This window comes from Dryobates pubescens, unplaced genomic scaffold (assembly GCF_014839835.1).
Source record: "Dryobates pubescens isolate bDryPub1 unplaced genomic scaffold, bDryPub1.pri scaffold_109_arrow_ctg1, whole genome shotgun sequence".
NCBI classification, from domain to species: Eukaryota; Metazoa; Chordata; class Aves; order Piciformes; family Picidae; genus Dryobates; species Dryobates pubescens.
This window is the reverse complement of record NW_026530700.1, coordinates 6,954-22,610: the sequence shown is the minus strand read 5'-3', so window position 1 is coordinate 22,610 and position 15,657 is coordinate 6,954. Positions and strand designations below refer to the sequence as shown.

The following is a 15,657-nucleotide window of genomic DNA, read 5'->3' as shown; positions in this document are numbered from 1 at the left end:
AGAGCCCCCAGCACCCACACAGAGCCCCCAGCACCCACACACAGACCCCCAGCCCCCACACAGAGCCCCCAGCACCCACAGACCCCCAGCACCCACACACAGCCCCCAGCCCCCACACACAGACCCCCAGCACCCACACAGAGCCCCCAGCCCCCACACGGACCCCCAGCACCCACACAGAGCCCCCAGCACCCACAGACCCCCAGCACCCACACACAGCCCCCAGCCCCCACACACAGAGCCCCCAGCACCCACACAGAGCCCCCAGCCCCCACACACAGCCCCAGCACCCACACAGAGCCCCCAGCACCCACACACAGCCCCCAGCACCCACAGACCCCCAGCACCCACACACAGCCCCAGCACCCACACAGAGCCCCAGCACCCACACACAGACCCCCAGCACCCACACACAGCCCCCAGCACCCACACAGACCCCCAGCACCCACACAGAGCCCCCAGCACCCACAGACCCCCAGCACCCACACACAGCCCCCAGCACCCACACACAGCCCCCAGCACCCACATAGAGCCCCCAGCACCCACACAGAGCCCCCAGCACCCTCAGGGCCCCCAGCACCCACACAGACCCCCAGCACCCACAGACCCCCAGCACCCACACACAGCCCCCAGCACCCACACACAGCCCCCAGCACCCACATAGAGCCCCCAGCACCCACACTGAGCCCCAGCACCCACACAGAGCCCCCAGCACCCACAGACCCCCAGCACCCACACAGAGCCCCCAGCACCCACACAGAGCCCCAGCACCCACACACAGACCCCCAGCACCCACACAGAGCCCCAGCACCCACACACAGACCCCCAGCACCCACACAGACCCCCAGCACCCACACACAGACCCCCAGCACCCACAGGGCCCCCAGCACCCACACAGAGCCCCCAGCACCCACACAGACCCCCAGCCCCCACACAGAGCCCCCAGCACCCACACACAGCCCCCAGCACCCACACACAGCCCCAGCACCCACACAGAGCCCTGCCCTGCCCTGCCCTGCCCTGCCCTGCCCTGCTCTGCTCTGCCCTGCTCTGCCCTGCCCTGCCCTGCCCTGCCCTGCCCTGCTCTGCCCTGCCCTGCCCTGCCCTGCCCTGCCCTGCCCTGCTCTGCCCTGCCCTGCCCTGCCCTGCTCTGCTCTGCTCTGCCCTGCCCTGCCCTGCCCTGCCCTGCCCTGCTCTGCCCTGCCCTGCCCTGCCCTGCCCTGCTCTGCCCTGCCCTGCCCTGCCCTGCTCTGCTCTGCCCTGCCCTGCCCTGCCCTGCCCTGCTCTGCCCTGCCCTGCCCTGCTCTGCTCTGCCCTGCCCTGCCCTGCCCTGCCCTGCCCTGCCCTGCCCTGCCCTGCTCTGCCCTGCCCTGCCCTGCCCTGCTCTGCTCTGCCCTGCCCTGCCCTGCCCTGCCCTGCCCTGCCCTGCTCTGCTCTGCCCTGCCCTGCCCTGCCCTGCCCTGCCCTGCCCTGCTCTGCCCTGCCCTGCCCTGCCCTGCTCTGCTCTGCCCTGCCCTGCCCTGCCCTGCCCTGCTCTGCCCTGCCCTGCCCTGCCCTGCCCTGCCCTGCCCTGCTCTGCTCTGCCCTGCCCTGCCCTGCCCTGCCCTGCCCTGCCCTGCCCTGCTCTGCCCTGCCCTGCCCTGCCCTGCTCTGCTCTGCCCTGCCCTGCCCTGCCCTGCCCTGCTCTGCCCTGCCCTGCCCTGCCCTGCCCTGCCCTGCCCTGCCCTGCCCTGCTCTGCCCTGCCCTGCTCTGCCCAGCCCTGCTCTGCTCTGCCCTGCCCTGCCCTGCCCTGCCCTGCTCTGCTCTGCTCTGCTCTGCCCTGCCCTGCCCTGCCCTGCTCTGCCCTGCCCTGCCCTGCCCTGCCCTGCCCTGCCCTGCTCTGCCCTGCCCTGCCCTGCCCTGCCCTGCCCTGCCCTGCTCTGCCCTGCCCTGCTCTGCCCTGCCCTGCCCTGCCCTGCCCTGCTCTGCCCTGCCCTGCCCTGCCCTGCTCTGCCCTGCCCTGCCCTGCCCTGCCCTGCTCTGCCCTGCCCTGCCCTGCCCTGCCCTGCCCTGCTCTGCCCTGCCCTGCCCTGCCCTGCCCTGCCCTGCCCTGCTCTGCCCTGCCCTGCCCTGCCCTGCCCTGCCCTGCTCTGCCCTGCCCTGCCCTGCCCTGCCCTGCTCTGCCCTGCCCTGCCCTGCCCTGCCCTGCTCTGCCCTGCCCTGCCCTGCCCTGCCCTGCCCTGCTCTGCCCTGCCCTGCCCTGCCCTGCTCTGCCCTGCCCTGCCCTGCCCTGCCCTGCCCTGCTCTGCCCTGCCCTGCCCTGCTCTGCCCTGCCCTGCTCTGCCCTGCCCTGCCCTGCCCTGCTCTGCCCTGCCCTGCCCTGCCCTGCTCTGCTCTGCCCTGCCCTGCCCTGCCCTGCTCTGCTCTGCCCTGCCCTGCTCTGCCCTGCTCTGCTCTGCCCTGCTCTGCCCTGCCCTGCTCTGCCCTGCCCTGCCCTGCTCTGCCCTGCCCTGCCCTGCCCTGCTCTGCTCTGCTCTGCCCTGCCCTGCCCTGCTCTGCCCTGCCCTGCCCTGCTCTGCCCTGCTCTGCCCTGCCCTGCCCTGCTCTGCCCTGCTCTGCCCTGCCCTGCTCTGCCCTGCTCTGCTCTGCCCTGCTCTGCCCTGCCCTGCTCTGCCCTGCCCTGCCCTGCTCTGCCCTGCCCTGCCCTGCCCTGCTCTGCCCTGCTCTGCCCTGCCCTGCCCTGCTCTGCCCTGCCCTGCCCTGCCCTGCCCTGCTCTGCCCTGCCCTGCTCTGCCCTGCCCTGCCCTGCTCTGCTCTGCTCTGCCCTGCCCTGCCCTGCCCTGCTCTGCCCTGCCCTGCCCTGCCCTGCCCTGCCCTGCCCTGCTCTGCCCTGCCCTGCCCTGCTCTGCCCTGCCCTGCCCTGCCCTGCTCTGCCCTGCCCTGCCCTGCCCTGCCCTGCTCTGCCCTTCCCTTCCCTGCTCTCTGCAGCTCCTCCTCCAGCCCCGGGGCCCCCAGCAGTGCTCCACAGCTCAGCGTCCGGATGGAGCCTGGGGAGCAGCAGGGTCCCCCCCGGGGGCTGTGTGGGAGCAGAGCTGCTCAGTGAGAGCCAGGCTGAGGCAGCCTGCAGCCTGCAGGGGACACCAAGCTGAGTGCAGAGGTTGGGAGGGCTGAAGGATGTCCACACCAAAGGAGCAGGGGGAAATGCCATCCCTGTCCGGGTTGCTGAGCCCTGGGGCAGGCTGCCCAGGGGGGAAGTGGTGGAGGCTCCATGCCTGGGGGGGCCTGAGAAGCTCTGCAGATGTGGTCCTGAGGGCCATGGCCCAGCCCCAGGCTGGGTGGGGTTGGGTGCTGAGCTGAACTTGACCCTTAGAGCTCTGACTCTGTGAGGCCCATTTTGGACAGGGGCAGGGAAGGGAGCCTGGAAATGCTCAGCCTCAGCTCTGTGCCTGGGGAGGTCATGGAACAGACTCCTCCTGAAGGCTGCCCTGCCACAGGGGGAGGGCAGGGAGGTGCCTGGGGGCAGGGACGTGCCTGGGGGCAGCCAGCCTGGCTCCACCAAGGGCGAGTCCTGCCTGGCCTGCCCGGGGGCTTCCTGCACCAGTGGACAGGGGAAGACCCCCAGATGTCATCTGCCTTGGACACAGTCCCCACAGCATCCTTCCCCCTGAGCTGCAGAGATGTGGATCTGATGGTGGAGTGCCCAGGGGATGGGGAATGGGTTGGATGGGGAATGGGTTGGATGGGGAATGGGTTGGATGGCAGCTTCCAAAGCTCAACAGCTCAGCGTCCAGATGGAGCCTGGGGACCAGCAGGGTCCCCCCAGGGGGCTGTGTGGGACCAGAGCTGCTCAGTGAGACAGAGGCTGAGGCACCCTCAGCAAGCCTGCAGGGGACACCAAGCTGAGAAGGCTGAAGGATAGGATGGGAACCATCCAGGGGCACCTGGGCAGGCTGCAGGGGTGGCTGAGGAGATCCTCCTGGGGGGCAGTAAGGCCAAGTGCAGGATCCTGCAGCCAGGCCAGGCCAGCCCTCGGCATCCATTCAGGCTGGGGGTGCTGAGGTCCAGAGCAGCCCTGCAGGGAAGGCCTTGGGGTGCTGGGGGTGGGGAGCAGCTGGGCAGGAGCCAGCACTGGGCACTGGCAGCACAGGAGGCCAAGGGCAGCCTGGGCTGCAGCCAAAGCAGTGTGGCCAGAGCTGGAGAGAGGATCCTGCCCCTTGCTCTGCCCTGGGGAGACCTCCCCTGCAGGGCTGGGGGCAGCTGTGGGGCCCTCAACAGCAGGAGGAGCTGGAGCTGCTGGGGAGGCTCCAGAGGAGGCCATGGAGATGCTGAGAGGCTGCAGAGCCTCTGCTGTGGGGGCAGGCTGGGAGGGTTGGGGCTGTGCAGCCTGGAGAGGAGAAGGCTGCAGGGAGAGCTTGGAGCTGCAGTTCAGGAGCTGCAGGAGGCTGGGGAGGGACTGCTCAGAAGGGGCTGTGGGGACAGGCCCAGGGGCAGTGGTTTGGCACTGCAGCAGCCTGGCCTTAGGTTGGGCATCAGGAGCAGCTCTGCAGAGTGGGAGCCTGGCACAGGCTGCCCAGGGCTGTGCTGCAGCCTCCACCCCTGGGGACATCCAAGGTCAGCCTGGCTGTGGCCCTGGGCAGCCTCTGCCTGCAGCTGTCCCTGCTGCCTGCAGGGGGCTCAGGCAGGATGCCCTTGGGGGGTCCCAGCCCGCCTGATGCCATCTGGGGCTCGAGCAGGATGCCCTTGGGGGGTCCCAGCCCACCTGATGCCATCTGGGGCTCGGGCAGGATGCCCTTGGGGGGTCCCAGCCCGCCTGATGCCATCTGGGGCTCAGGCAGGGTGCCCCTGGGGGGTCCCAGCCCACCTGATGCCATCTGGGGCTCGGGCAGGATGCCCTTGGGGGGTCCCTGACCACCTGATGCCGAAGATGAGGAAAAGGCTGAGGTCCTGAACGCCTTCTTTGCCTCAATGTTTAAGGCAGGAGTCCAGGACGAGTGGCCTCCTGAGCTGGGCAATAGGGTCAGGGAGCAGTGTGATGCCCCAGAAATCCATGAGGAATTAGTTGGGGACCTGCTGAGCCACTTGGACACTCACAAGTCCATGGGGCCGGATGGGATCCATCCCAGGGTGCTGAGGGAGCTGGCAGAGGAGCTGCCAAGCTGCTCTCCATCATTGTCCTCCAGTCCTGGCTCACTGGAGAGGTCCCAGGGGACTGAAACTGGCCAAGGTGGTCCCCATCCACAAGAAGGGTTGGATGGAGGAACCTGGAAGCTCCAGGCCTGGAGCCTGAGCTCAGTGCCAGGGAAAGTGATGGAGCAGATTATGCTGGCAGCAATAACTGCACCTGAAGGAGGGCCAAGGGCTCAGGCCCAGCCAGCAGGGATTTAGGAAGGGCAGGGCCTGCCTCTCCAACCTGAGCTCCTTCCATGCCCAGGGCACTGCCTGGTGGATGTGGGGCAGGCTGTGGATGTGGTCTGCCTGGACTTCAGCAAGGCCTTGGACACCGTCCCCCACAGTAAACTGCTGGCTAAGCTGTCAGCTCGTGGCTTGGACAGCAGCTCTCTGAGCTGGGTTAGGAACTGGCTGGAGGCTGAGCCCAGAGAGTGGTGGTGAATGGTGCCACAGCCAGCTGGCAGCCAGGCACCAGTGGTGTGCCCCAGGGATCAGTGCTGGGCCCCATCCTCTTTAACATCTTCATTGATGATCTGGATGAGGGCATTGAGTCAGCCATCAGCAAGTTTGCAGCTGACACCAAGCTGGGAGCAGATGTTGGTCAGTTAGAGGGTAGAAGGGCTCTGCAGAGGGACCTTGACCGACTGGGCAGATGGGCAGAGGCCAACAGGATGGCATTCAACAAGTCCAAGTGCCAGGGGCTGCACTTTGGCCACGGCAACCCCAGGCAGAGCTACAGGCTGGGGTCAGAGTGGCTGAGAGCTGCCAAACAGAGAGGGACCTGGGGGTGCTGATTGACAGCTGCCTAAACATGAGCCAGCAGTGTGCCCAGGTGGCCAAGAGGGTCAATGGCATCCTGGCCTGTATTAGGAATGGTGTGGCCAGCAGGAGCAGGGAGATCATTGTGCCCTGGACTCTGCATTGGTTAGGCCACACCTTGAGTCCTGTGTCCAGTTCTGGGCCCCTCAGTTTAGGAAGGACATTGAGACACTTGAAGGTGTCCAGAGAAGGGCAACAAGGCTGGGGAGAGGCCTTGAGCACAGCCCTGTGAGGAGAGGCTGAGGGAGCTGGGGTTGCTTAGCCTGGAGCAGAGGAGGCTCAGGGGAGACCTCATTGCTCTCTACAACTACCTGAAAGGTGGTTGTGGCCAGGAAGGGGTTGGGCTCTTCTCCCAGGCAACCAGCACCAGAACAAGAGGACACAGTCTCAAGCTGTGCCAGGGGAGGTTTAGACTCGAGGTGAGGAGAAAGTTCTTCACTGAGCGAGTCGTTGGCCCTTGGGATGTGCTGCCCAGGGAGGTGGTGGAGTCCCCAGCCCTGGAGGTGTTCAAGGGGAGATTGGATGTGGCACTTGGTGCCATGGTCTAGTCCTGAGGTCTGTTGGGACAGGTTGGACTTGATGATCCTTGGGGTCTCTTCCAACCTTGGTTATACTGTGAGACTGTGAGACTGTGATCTGGGGCTCGGGCAGGATGCCCCTGGGGGGTCCCAGCCCACCTGATGCCATCTGGGGCTCGGGCAAGATGCCCTTGGGGGGGGTCCCAGCCCACCTGATGCCATCTGGGGCTCAGGCAGGATGCCCTTGGGGGGTCCCAGCCCACCTGATGCCATCTGGGGCTTGGGCAGGATGCCCTTGGGGGGTCCCAGCCCACCTGATGCCATCTGGGGCTCGGGCAAGATGCCCTTGGGGGGGGTCCCAGCCCACCTGATGCCATCTGGGGCTCAGGCAGGATGCCCTTGGGGGGTCCCAGCCCACCTGATGCCATCTGGGGCTTGGGCAGGATGCCCTTGGGGGGTCCCAGCCCACCTGATGCTATCTGGGGCTCAGGCAGGATGCCCCTGGGGGGGGTCCCAGCCCACCTGATGCCATCTGGGGCTCAGGCAGGATGCCCCTGGGGGGGGTCCCAGCCCACCTGATGCCATCTGGGGCTCGGGCAGGATGCCCCTGGGGGGTCCCAGCCCACCTGATGCCATCTGGGGCTCGGGCAGGGTACCCCTGGGGGGGGTCCCAGCCCACCTGATGCCATCTGGGGCTCGGGCAGGATGCCCCTGGGGGGGGTCCCAGCCCACCTGATGCCATCTGGGGCTCTGTGCCATGCTGCAGCAGCTGTGCCCAGGGAGATGTTTGGCTGTGGTTGAGCTCCATGACCTTGAGGCTGTGAGGCTTTGGCCTCCATCCCTCTGGTGCCTCAGGAAGCCCTTGGCCGCCCCTGCCCTGCTCTCTGTTGCCTTTTCACTCCTCCCCTGCTGCAGCCCTGCTCTCTGTTGCCTTTTCACTCCTCCCCTGCTGCAGCCCTGCTCTCCCCTCTGAGCCCGGAGCTAATTCATCCTTTCCATGCTGCGAACTCATTGGCTTTAACGAACCTCCTCCTCCTCCTCCTCCCCCCTGCCGCTGCTGCTGCGGCTCGGCACAGAGGTCAACTGCCCTGGAAGGCGACGCTGGGTGTGAAACAACACAGCCAGGGGAGGGGACACCCAGGGCCGAGCAGGAGAAAGCCTTCCCCCTTGAGCCGAGCTCATCGCCCTCTGGCTTTGGTACCAGCGTGACAGCTCCAGGGGCCAAGCAGGAGGGAGAGGGAGGAGTGGGCAGCATCCCCCCCCGGCCCCGGAGCATCCCCTGGGGGCCGCAGCAAACCCTGCACGGAGAGGAAACCTCTCCCGGCCCTGGCTGGGCAGCTCCGAAGCGCTCAGGGAGGTCGTTCGCTGGAGGAGCTGCAGGGCTGTGGACCTGTGGGCTGGGCTTAGGCTTAGGGCTAGGCTTAGGGATGGGGCAGGGCTCTCAGGGTTAAGGTTAGGGATGGAGCAGGGCTCTCAGGGTTAGGGTTAGGGATGGGGCAGGGCTCTCAGGGTTAGGGTTAGGGATGGAGCAGGGCTCTCAGGGTTAAGGTTAGGGATGGGGCAGGGCTCTCAGGGTTAGGGTTAGGGATGGAGCAGGGCTCTCAGGGTTAGGGTTAGGGATGGAGCAGGGCTCTCAGGGCTAGGCTTAGGGATGGGGCAGGGCTCTCAGGGTTAAGGTTAGGGATGGGGCAGGGCTCTCAGGGTTAGGGTTAGGGATGGAGCAGGGCTCTCAGGGCTAGGCTTAGGGATGGGGCAGGGCTCTCAGGGTTAGGCTTAGGGATGGGGCAGGGCTCTCAGGGTTAGGGTTAGGGATGGGGCAGGGCTCTCAGGGTTAGGCTTAGGGATGGGGCAGGGCTCTCAGGGTTAGGGTTAGGGATGGGGCAGGGCTCTCAGGGTTAGGCTTAGGGATGGGGCAGGGCTCTCAGGGTTAGGCTTAGGGATGGGGCAGGGCTCTCAGGGTTAGGCTTAGGGATGGGGCAGGGCTCTCAGGGTTAGGCTTAGGGATGGGGCAGGGCTCTCAGGGTTAGGGTTAGGGACGGAGCAGGGCTCTCAGGGTTAGGCTTAGGGATGGGGCAGGGCTCTCAGGGTTAGGCTTAGGGATGGGGCAGGGCTCTCAGGGTTAGGGTTAGGGATGGGGCAGGGCTCTCAGGGTTAGGCTTAGGGATGGGGCAGGGCTCTCAGGGTTAGGGTTAGGCTTAGGCTTAGGGTTAGGCTTAGGGATGGAGCAGGGCTCTCAGGGTTAGGGTTAGGGATGGAGCAGGGCTCTCACGGCTTAGGCTTAGGGATGGGGCAGGGCTCTCAGGGTTAGGGTTAGGGATGGGGCAGGGCTCTCAGGGCTAGGCTTAGGGACGGAGCAGGGCTCTCAGGGCTAGGCTTAGGGATGGGGCAGGGCTCTCAGGGTTAGGGTTAGGGATGGAGCAGGGCTCTCAGGGTTAGGGTTAGGCTTAGGGATGGGGCAGGGCTCTCAGGGTTAGGGTTAGGCTTAGGCTTAGGGTTAGGGTTAGGGATGGAGCAGGGCTCTCAGGGTTAGGGTTAGGCTTAGGCTTAGGGTTAGGCTTAGGGATGGAGCAGGGCTCTCAGGGTTAGGGTTAGGGATGGGGCAGGGCTCTCAGGGCTAGGCTTAGGGACGGAGCAGGGCTCTCAGGGCTAGGCTTAGGGATGGGGCAGGGCTCTCAGGGTTAGGGTTAGGGATGGGGCAGGGCTCTCAGGGTTAAGGTTAGGGATGGGGCAGGGCTCTCAGGGTTAGGGTTAGGGATGGGGCAGGGCTCTCAGGGTTAAGGTTGGGCTTAGGCTTAGGGTTAGGGTTAGGGATGGAGCAGGGCTCTCAGGGCTAGGGTTAGGGATGGGGCAGGGCTCTCACGGCTAGGCTTAGGGATGGGGCAGGGCTCTCAGGGTTAGGGTTAGGGATGGGGCAGGGCTCTCAGGGTTAAGGTTAGGGATGGGGCAGGGCTCTCAGGGTTAGGGTTAGGGATGGAGCAGGGCTCTCAGGGCTAGGCTTAGGGATGGGGCAGGGCTCTCAGGGTTAAGGTTAGGGATGGGGCAGGGCTCTCACGGCTAGGCTTAGGGATGGAGCAGGGCTCTCAGGGCTAGGCTTAGGGATGGGGCAGGGCTCTCAGGGTTAAGGTTAGGGATGGGGCAGGGCTCTCAGGGTTAGGGTTAGGGATGGGGCAGGGCTCTCAGGGTTAAGGTTGGGCTTAGGCTTAGGGTTAGGGTTAGGGATGGAGCAGGGCTCTCAGGGTTAAGGTTGGGCTTAGGCTTAGGGTTAGGGTTAGGGATGGGGCAGGGCTCTCAGGGTTAAGGTTAGGGATGGGGCAGGGCTCTCAGGGTTAAGGTTGGGCTTAGGCTTAGGGTTAGGGTTAGGGATGGGGCAGGGCTCTCAGGGTTAAGGTTAGGGATGGGGCAGGGCTCTCAGGGTTAAGGTTAGGGATGGGGCAGGGCTCTCAGGGCTAGGCTTAGGGATGGGGCAGGGCTCTCAGGGCTAGGGTTAGGGATGGGGCAGGGCTCTCAGGGTTAGGGTTAGGGATGGGGCAGGGCTCTCAGGGTTAGGGTTAGGGATGGGGCAGGGCTCTCAGGGTTAAGGTTAGGGATGGGGCAGGGCTCTCAGGGCTAGGGTTAGGGATGGGGCAGGGCTCTCAGGGCTAGGCTTAGGGATGGGGCAGGGCTCTCAGGGTTAGGGTTAGGGATGGAGCAAGGCTCTCAGGGTTAGGGTTAGGCTTAGGGTTAGGGTTAGGGTTAGGGGTGGAGCAGGGCTCTCAGGGTTAGCGTTAGGCTTAGAGTTAGGGCTAGGCTTAGGCTTAGGGATAGAGCAGGGCTCTCAGGGTTAGGGTTAGGGATGGGGCAGGGCTCTCAGGGCTAGGCTTAGGGATGGGGCAGGGCTCTCAGGGTTAGGGTTAGGTTTAGGGTTAGGCTTAGGGTCAGGGTTAAGGATGGAGCAGGGCTCTCAGGGTTCGCATTAGGCTTAGAGTTAGGGTTAGGCTTAGGCTTAGGGATAGAGCAGGGCTCTCAGCGTTAGGGTTAGGCTTAGGGATGGAACAAGGCTCTTAGGGGTAGGCTTAGGTTTAGGCTTAGGGTTAGGGTTAGGCTTAGGGTTAGGCTTAGGGATGGGGCAGGGCTCTCAGGGTTAGGGTTAGGGATGGAGCAAGGCTCTCAGGGTTAGGGTTAGGTTTAGGCTTAGGTTTAGGCTCAGGGTTAAGGATGGAGCAGGGCTCTCAGGGTTAGCATTAGGCTTAGAGTTAGTGTTAGGCTTAGACTTAGGGTTAGGGATAGAGCAGGGCTCTGAGACTTAGGCTGAGGGATGGAACAAGGCTCTCAGGGTTAGGCTTATGCTTAGGGGTAGGGCTAGGGACAGAGCAGGGCTCTTAGGGTTAGGCTTAGGGTTAGGGATGGAGCAGGGCTCTCAGGGTTAGTTTTAGGGTTAGGCTTAGGGTCATGGTTAGGGTTAAGGATGGAGCAGGGCTCTCAGGGTTAGGCTTAGGCTTAGGGATGGAGCAGGGCTCTCAGGTGCCAGCAGCTCAGCAGCAGTGTGGCAAAGGCCACAGAACCACTCAGGGTGGAGAAGCCCTCAGGGATCACCAAGGCCAAACTGTCCCCCAGGCCCTGCTGGCCAGCAGAGGAGCAGCAATGGTGCTCAGAGCCAGCCTGGATGGAGCCTGGATCAGCCTGGTCGAGCAGGAGAGTCCCTGCCCCTGGCAGGGGGCTGGAACTGGCTGAGCCTTGGAGTTCCCTTCCACCCCAACCCATTCTCTGCCCCCCCCAGGCCGAGCTCCACCCTCCCACCTTGCCCTGCCCCCACTGCTGCCTGCTGCCTGGGCACGGCTGGGGAGGGGGAGCTGGGGAGGGGGAGCTGGGGAGGGGGAGCTGGGCTGGGCAGGGGGAGCTGGGCTGGGCGGGGGGAGCTGGGCTGGGGAGGGGGAGCTGGGCTGGGCAGGGGGAGCTGGGCTGGGGGAGCTGGGCAGGGGGAGCTGGGCTGGGGGAGATGGGCTGGGCAGGGGGAGCTGGGGAGGGGAGGGGGAGCTGGGCAGGGGGAGCTGGGGAGGGGGAGCTGGGCTGGGGGAGCTGGGCTGGGCAGGGGGAGCTGGGCTGGGGGAGCTGGGCAGGGGGAGCTGGGCAGGGGGAGCTGGGCTGGGCTGGGGGAGCTGGGCAGGGGGAGCTGGGCTGGGCAGGGGGAGCTGGGCTGGGGGAGCTGGGCTGGGCAGGGGGAGCTGGGCAGGGGGAGCTGGGCAGGGGGAGCTGGGCTGGGCAGGGGGAGCTGGGCTGGGGGAGCTGGGCTGGGCAGGGGGAGCTGGGCTGGGGGAGATGGGCAGGGGGAGCTGGGCTGGGCAGGGGGAGCTGGGCAGGGGGAGCTGGGCAGGGGGAGCTGGGCAGGGGGAGCTGGGCTGGGCAGGGGGAGCTGGGCAGGGGGAGCTGGGCAGGGGGAGCTGGGCTGGGCAGGGGGAGCTGGGCAGGGGGAGCTGGGCTGGGGGAGCTGGGCTGGGCAGGGGGAGCTGGGCTGGGCAGGGGGAGCTGGGCAGGGGGAGCTGGGCTGGGCAGGGGGAGCTGGGCTGGGGGAGATGGGCTGGGCAGGGGGAGCTGGGCAGGGGGAGCTGGGCTGGGCAGGGGGAGCTGGGCAGGGGGAGCTGGGCAGGGGGAGCTGGGCTGGGCAGGGGGAGCTGGGGCCCTGCAGGGCTCACTTGTGGCTCGCAGTGCAGGCAGAGCTCTGCCACTCCACTGCTCCCCCGGTGCAGAGCCTCTGCCTGGCTGCTCCCAGGCTGCCTCCCTTGGGTGCCTGGCAGCAGGCAGTGCTTGGAATGCAGTCAGGACCCGGGGGGAGGCCACCTGGGGGTGGCTGCAGCGAGTCCCTCCGTGCCTCCAGCTCCATCCCCTCCCCACCACCACCCCCCCCAGAGAACTTGCCCAGCTTGTGGTGTCCTGTGCCAGCAGCAGCAAGGAGCACTGTGGGCTGTCCTGCCCCAGCTCCCCTGCCTCAGAAAGGAAATCTTCCCCTGGGGGAAGCTTTGGTGGGACTGAGGAAGGGGCAAAGCACAGAGCAGAGAGGCTGAGGCCCGGCCCTGAGCCCTCCTGGTGCCAGGGGGGAGGCTGAAATCATGGCATGAGCCCCCAGAGCTCTCCTCCTGGCCCCCTCCTCCCACCCCACAGACTGCTCACCACGGAGACCATTCCTGGCATTGATCTCACCCACAGGGCAGCTAACAGCACTGAGCCTGCTGCTATTATGGGATGAGTGGCCTGGGGGGGCTGCTGGTGGGGCAGGAGACCCTTCCCCTGCATCTCCACCCAGCCCAGACAAAGCCACCCTCCCTGCAGCGCCCTCCTTTGCCGTCAGGAACCGCTGCCCAGCCAGGACTCCTCTGGCTCCTGGGCCAGGATTAGGGTTAGGACAAGGGACTGGACCCAGATGCTGCAGAGCCCCAGAGTGGGGCTGTGGGGGAGGGTCTTGGGTCCACAGCTCAGCACCACTGGGACACAACTGCTGCCCCTTGCTGGGCCAGAGGCAAATTCCTTCCCCCTCCCCCCCCCCCCCCCCCCCCCTTTCCCAGGGGCTGTGATTTCTGGCCAGGTTAATTCATTCCCCACCTCTCATCTGCCACCGAGCCAGGTCCCATGGGTGCAGCAGGGGGGGGTGGGCAGGAAACAGGGGGACCCCTGCAGCCCAGAGCTGACACACACACCACCCCCCCCCGGGGACTGGGTGGCAGAGGGGCTCGGGGGGGGGACAGCAGCTCTTGCCCCACCTGCACAGGGCCTGCAGTCCCCTGGGGTCACGTCCAGACGCAGAGGACAAGGGTGGGGACGCCAGCAGGGAGCCCCCCCCCACACCAGATCTCATGCAGGTGGTGCCTCGGCACTCCTCCTGCACCCACCTTGGGCACCCCTCGCCCCTCCCTTTGCCCTCCCACCCCTCTCTCCTTGCGCCCCCTTCCGCGGCCCGGTACCCCCTTGCACATCCCCGGCGCCCCCCATTTTACAGACCCCCACCCCCCCCTCAAATCCCCTTCCGCCCCTCGCCCGGGAGGAGCCCTTCAGCCCCCGCTGCCCCCCGCTGCGGAGGCTCTGAGCCTCCGCCGCCCGCCCTCGGGAATGCCGCAGTGAGCAGGCACCGAGCATCCTCCGGCGGCGTCGGCGGCGCAGCCCCCGCCCGGCACCGGGCACCCCGCGCCGCCTGCCGCCGCCCCCCACCTGGTAGCTGAGGATCCCATCGGGCTCGTTGCTGCCGGCGGGCATGGCTGGGCCGGGGGAGGGGGGGGGGATCGGGGACCCCCCCCGGGGCTGAGCCAGGGGGGGGGCCGCAGCCGCCTGCAGCCCCGGCGCCGCTCACACCGGCACCGGCATCGCCAAACCCCGCCCCGGGCCCGGGGGGGAGGGGGGGCGGCGGGCAGAGGGCGGAGGCAGGGCCGGGGGACTCCGCTGGGGCTGGGGGCGGCGTCCGGCCCTGCTTGGGCAGCAGCCGCCGGACCCCGGCACCTCGCCAGCGTCCTGCCCTCCGGCTCCTTCCATCATCATCCTCCCGCCCCAGGCCCCTCCAGCATCAGCCCCCCAGCATCGACCCCCCCCCCAGCATCGACCCCCCCCCCAGGATCACCTTGATGCCCCCACCCGGATCCCCTCCAGTATCCTCCCCAGATCGCAGCCAGCATCACCCCCAGACCCCACTCCAGCATCACCCCCAGACCCCTCTCCAGCATCACCCCCAGACCCCCTCCAGCATCACCCCCAGACCTCTCTCCAGCATCTCCCCCAGACCCCACTCCAGCATCACTCCCAGACCCCCTCCAGCATCACCCCCAGATCCCTTCCAGCATCACCCCCAGACCTCTCTCCAGCATCTCCCCCAGACCCCTCTCCAGCATCACCCCCAGACCTCTCTCCAGCATCACCCCCAGACCCCCTCCAGCATCACCCCAGACCCCCTCCATCTTCACCCCCAGTCCCCCTCCAGCATCATCCCCAGATCCCCTCCAGCATCACCCCCAGACCCCTCTCCAGCATCACCCCCAGATCCCCTCCAGCATCACCCCCAGACCCCCTCCAGCATCATCCCCAGATCCCCTCCAGCATCACCCCCAGACCCCCTCCAGCATCACCCCCAGACCCCCTCCAGCATCATCCCCAGATCCCCTCCAGCATCACCCCCAGACCCCCTCCAGCATCACCCCCAGATCCCCTCCAGCATCACCCCCAGATCCCTTCCAGCATCACCCCCAGACCTCTCTCCAGCATCTCCCCCAGACCCCTCTCCAGCATCACCCCCAGACCCCCTCCAGCATCACCCCAGACCCCCTCCATCTTCACCTCCAGTCCCCCTCCAGCATCATCCCCAGATCCCCTCCAGCATCACCCCCAGACCCCTCTCCAGCATCACCCCCAGACCCCTCCAGCATCACCCCCAGACCCCTCTCCAGCATCACCCCCAGATCCCTTCCAGCATCACCCCCAGATCCCTTCCAGCATCTCCCCCAGACCCCCTCCAGCCTCACCCCAGACCCCCTCCAGCATCAGCCCCAGACCCTCTCCAGCACCACCCCCAGACTTCCTCCAGCATCACCACCAGACCCCTCCAGCATCACCCCCAGACCCCTCTCCAGCATCTCCCCCAGGCCCTCTCCAGCACCACCCCCAGACCCCCTCCAGCATCACCCCCAGATCCCCTCCAGCATCACCCCCAGATCCCCTTCATCATCACCCCCAGACCTCTCTCCAGCATCACCCCAGACCCCTCTCCAGCATCACCCCCAGATCCCCTCCAGCATCACCCCCAGATCCCCTTCATCATCACCCCCAGACCTCTCTCCAGCATCACCCCCAGACCTCTCTCCAGCATCACCCCCAGACCCCCTCCAGCATCACCCCAGACCCCCTCCATCTTCACCTCCAGTCCCCCTCCAGCATCATCCCCAGATCCCCTCCAGCATCACCCCCAGACCCCCTCCAGCATCACCCCCAGACCCCCTCCAGCATCACCCCCAGACCCCTCCAGCATCACCCCCAGCTGCTCTTCCTCTCCAGCACCTGCTGGAGCCTGGACCTCCGAGGTTCCTTCATTAGGAAGCTCTCCAAGTGGACATTTCCCACCCCCAATCTGCTTTGTCTCCACCAGGAGCACTGCTGCTGGCTCCAGCTCCTGCAAGCCTTGGCCTGCAAAGGAGAGCTGAGGAGCAGATCCCTTCCCTGCCA

The 15,657-nt window shown here is 66.6% G+C and overlaps 1 protein-coding gene across 1 annotated transcript in view; it reads right to left on the bottom strand.

Annotated features, from left to right (window-relative positions):
• Positions 1 to 13,715, bottom strand: part of LOC128899651 (electroneutral sodium bicarbonate exchanger 1-like) — a gene marked incomplete at its 3' end in the record, with an annotated part of 36,985 nt that extends 23,270 nt beyond the window's left edge. Inside the window, exon 1 of the mRNA XM_054179316.1 lies at positions 13,663 to 13,715. Coding sequence (XP_054035291.1) covers positions 13,663 to 13,707 — 45 coding nt within the window. The remainder of the gene's footprint in view (positions 1 to 13,662) is intronic.
• Positions 13,716 to 15,657: the final 1,942 nt, after the last annotated feature.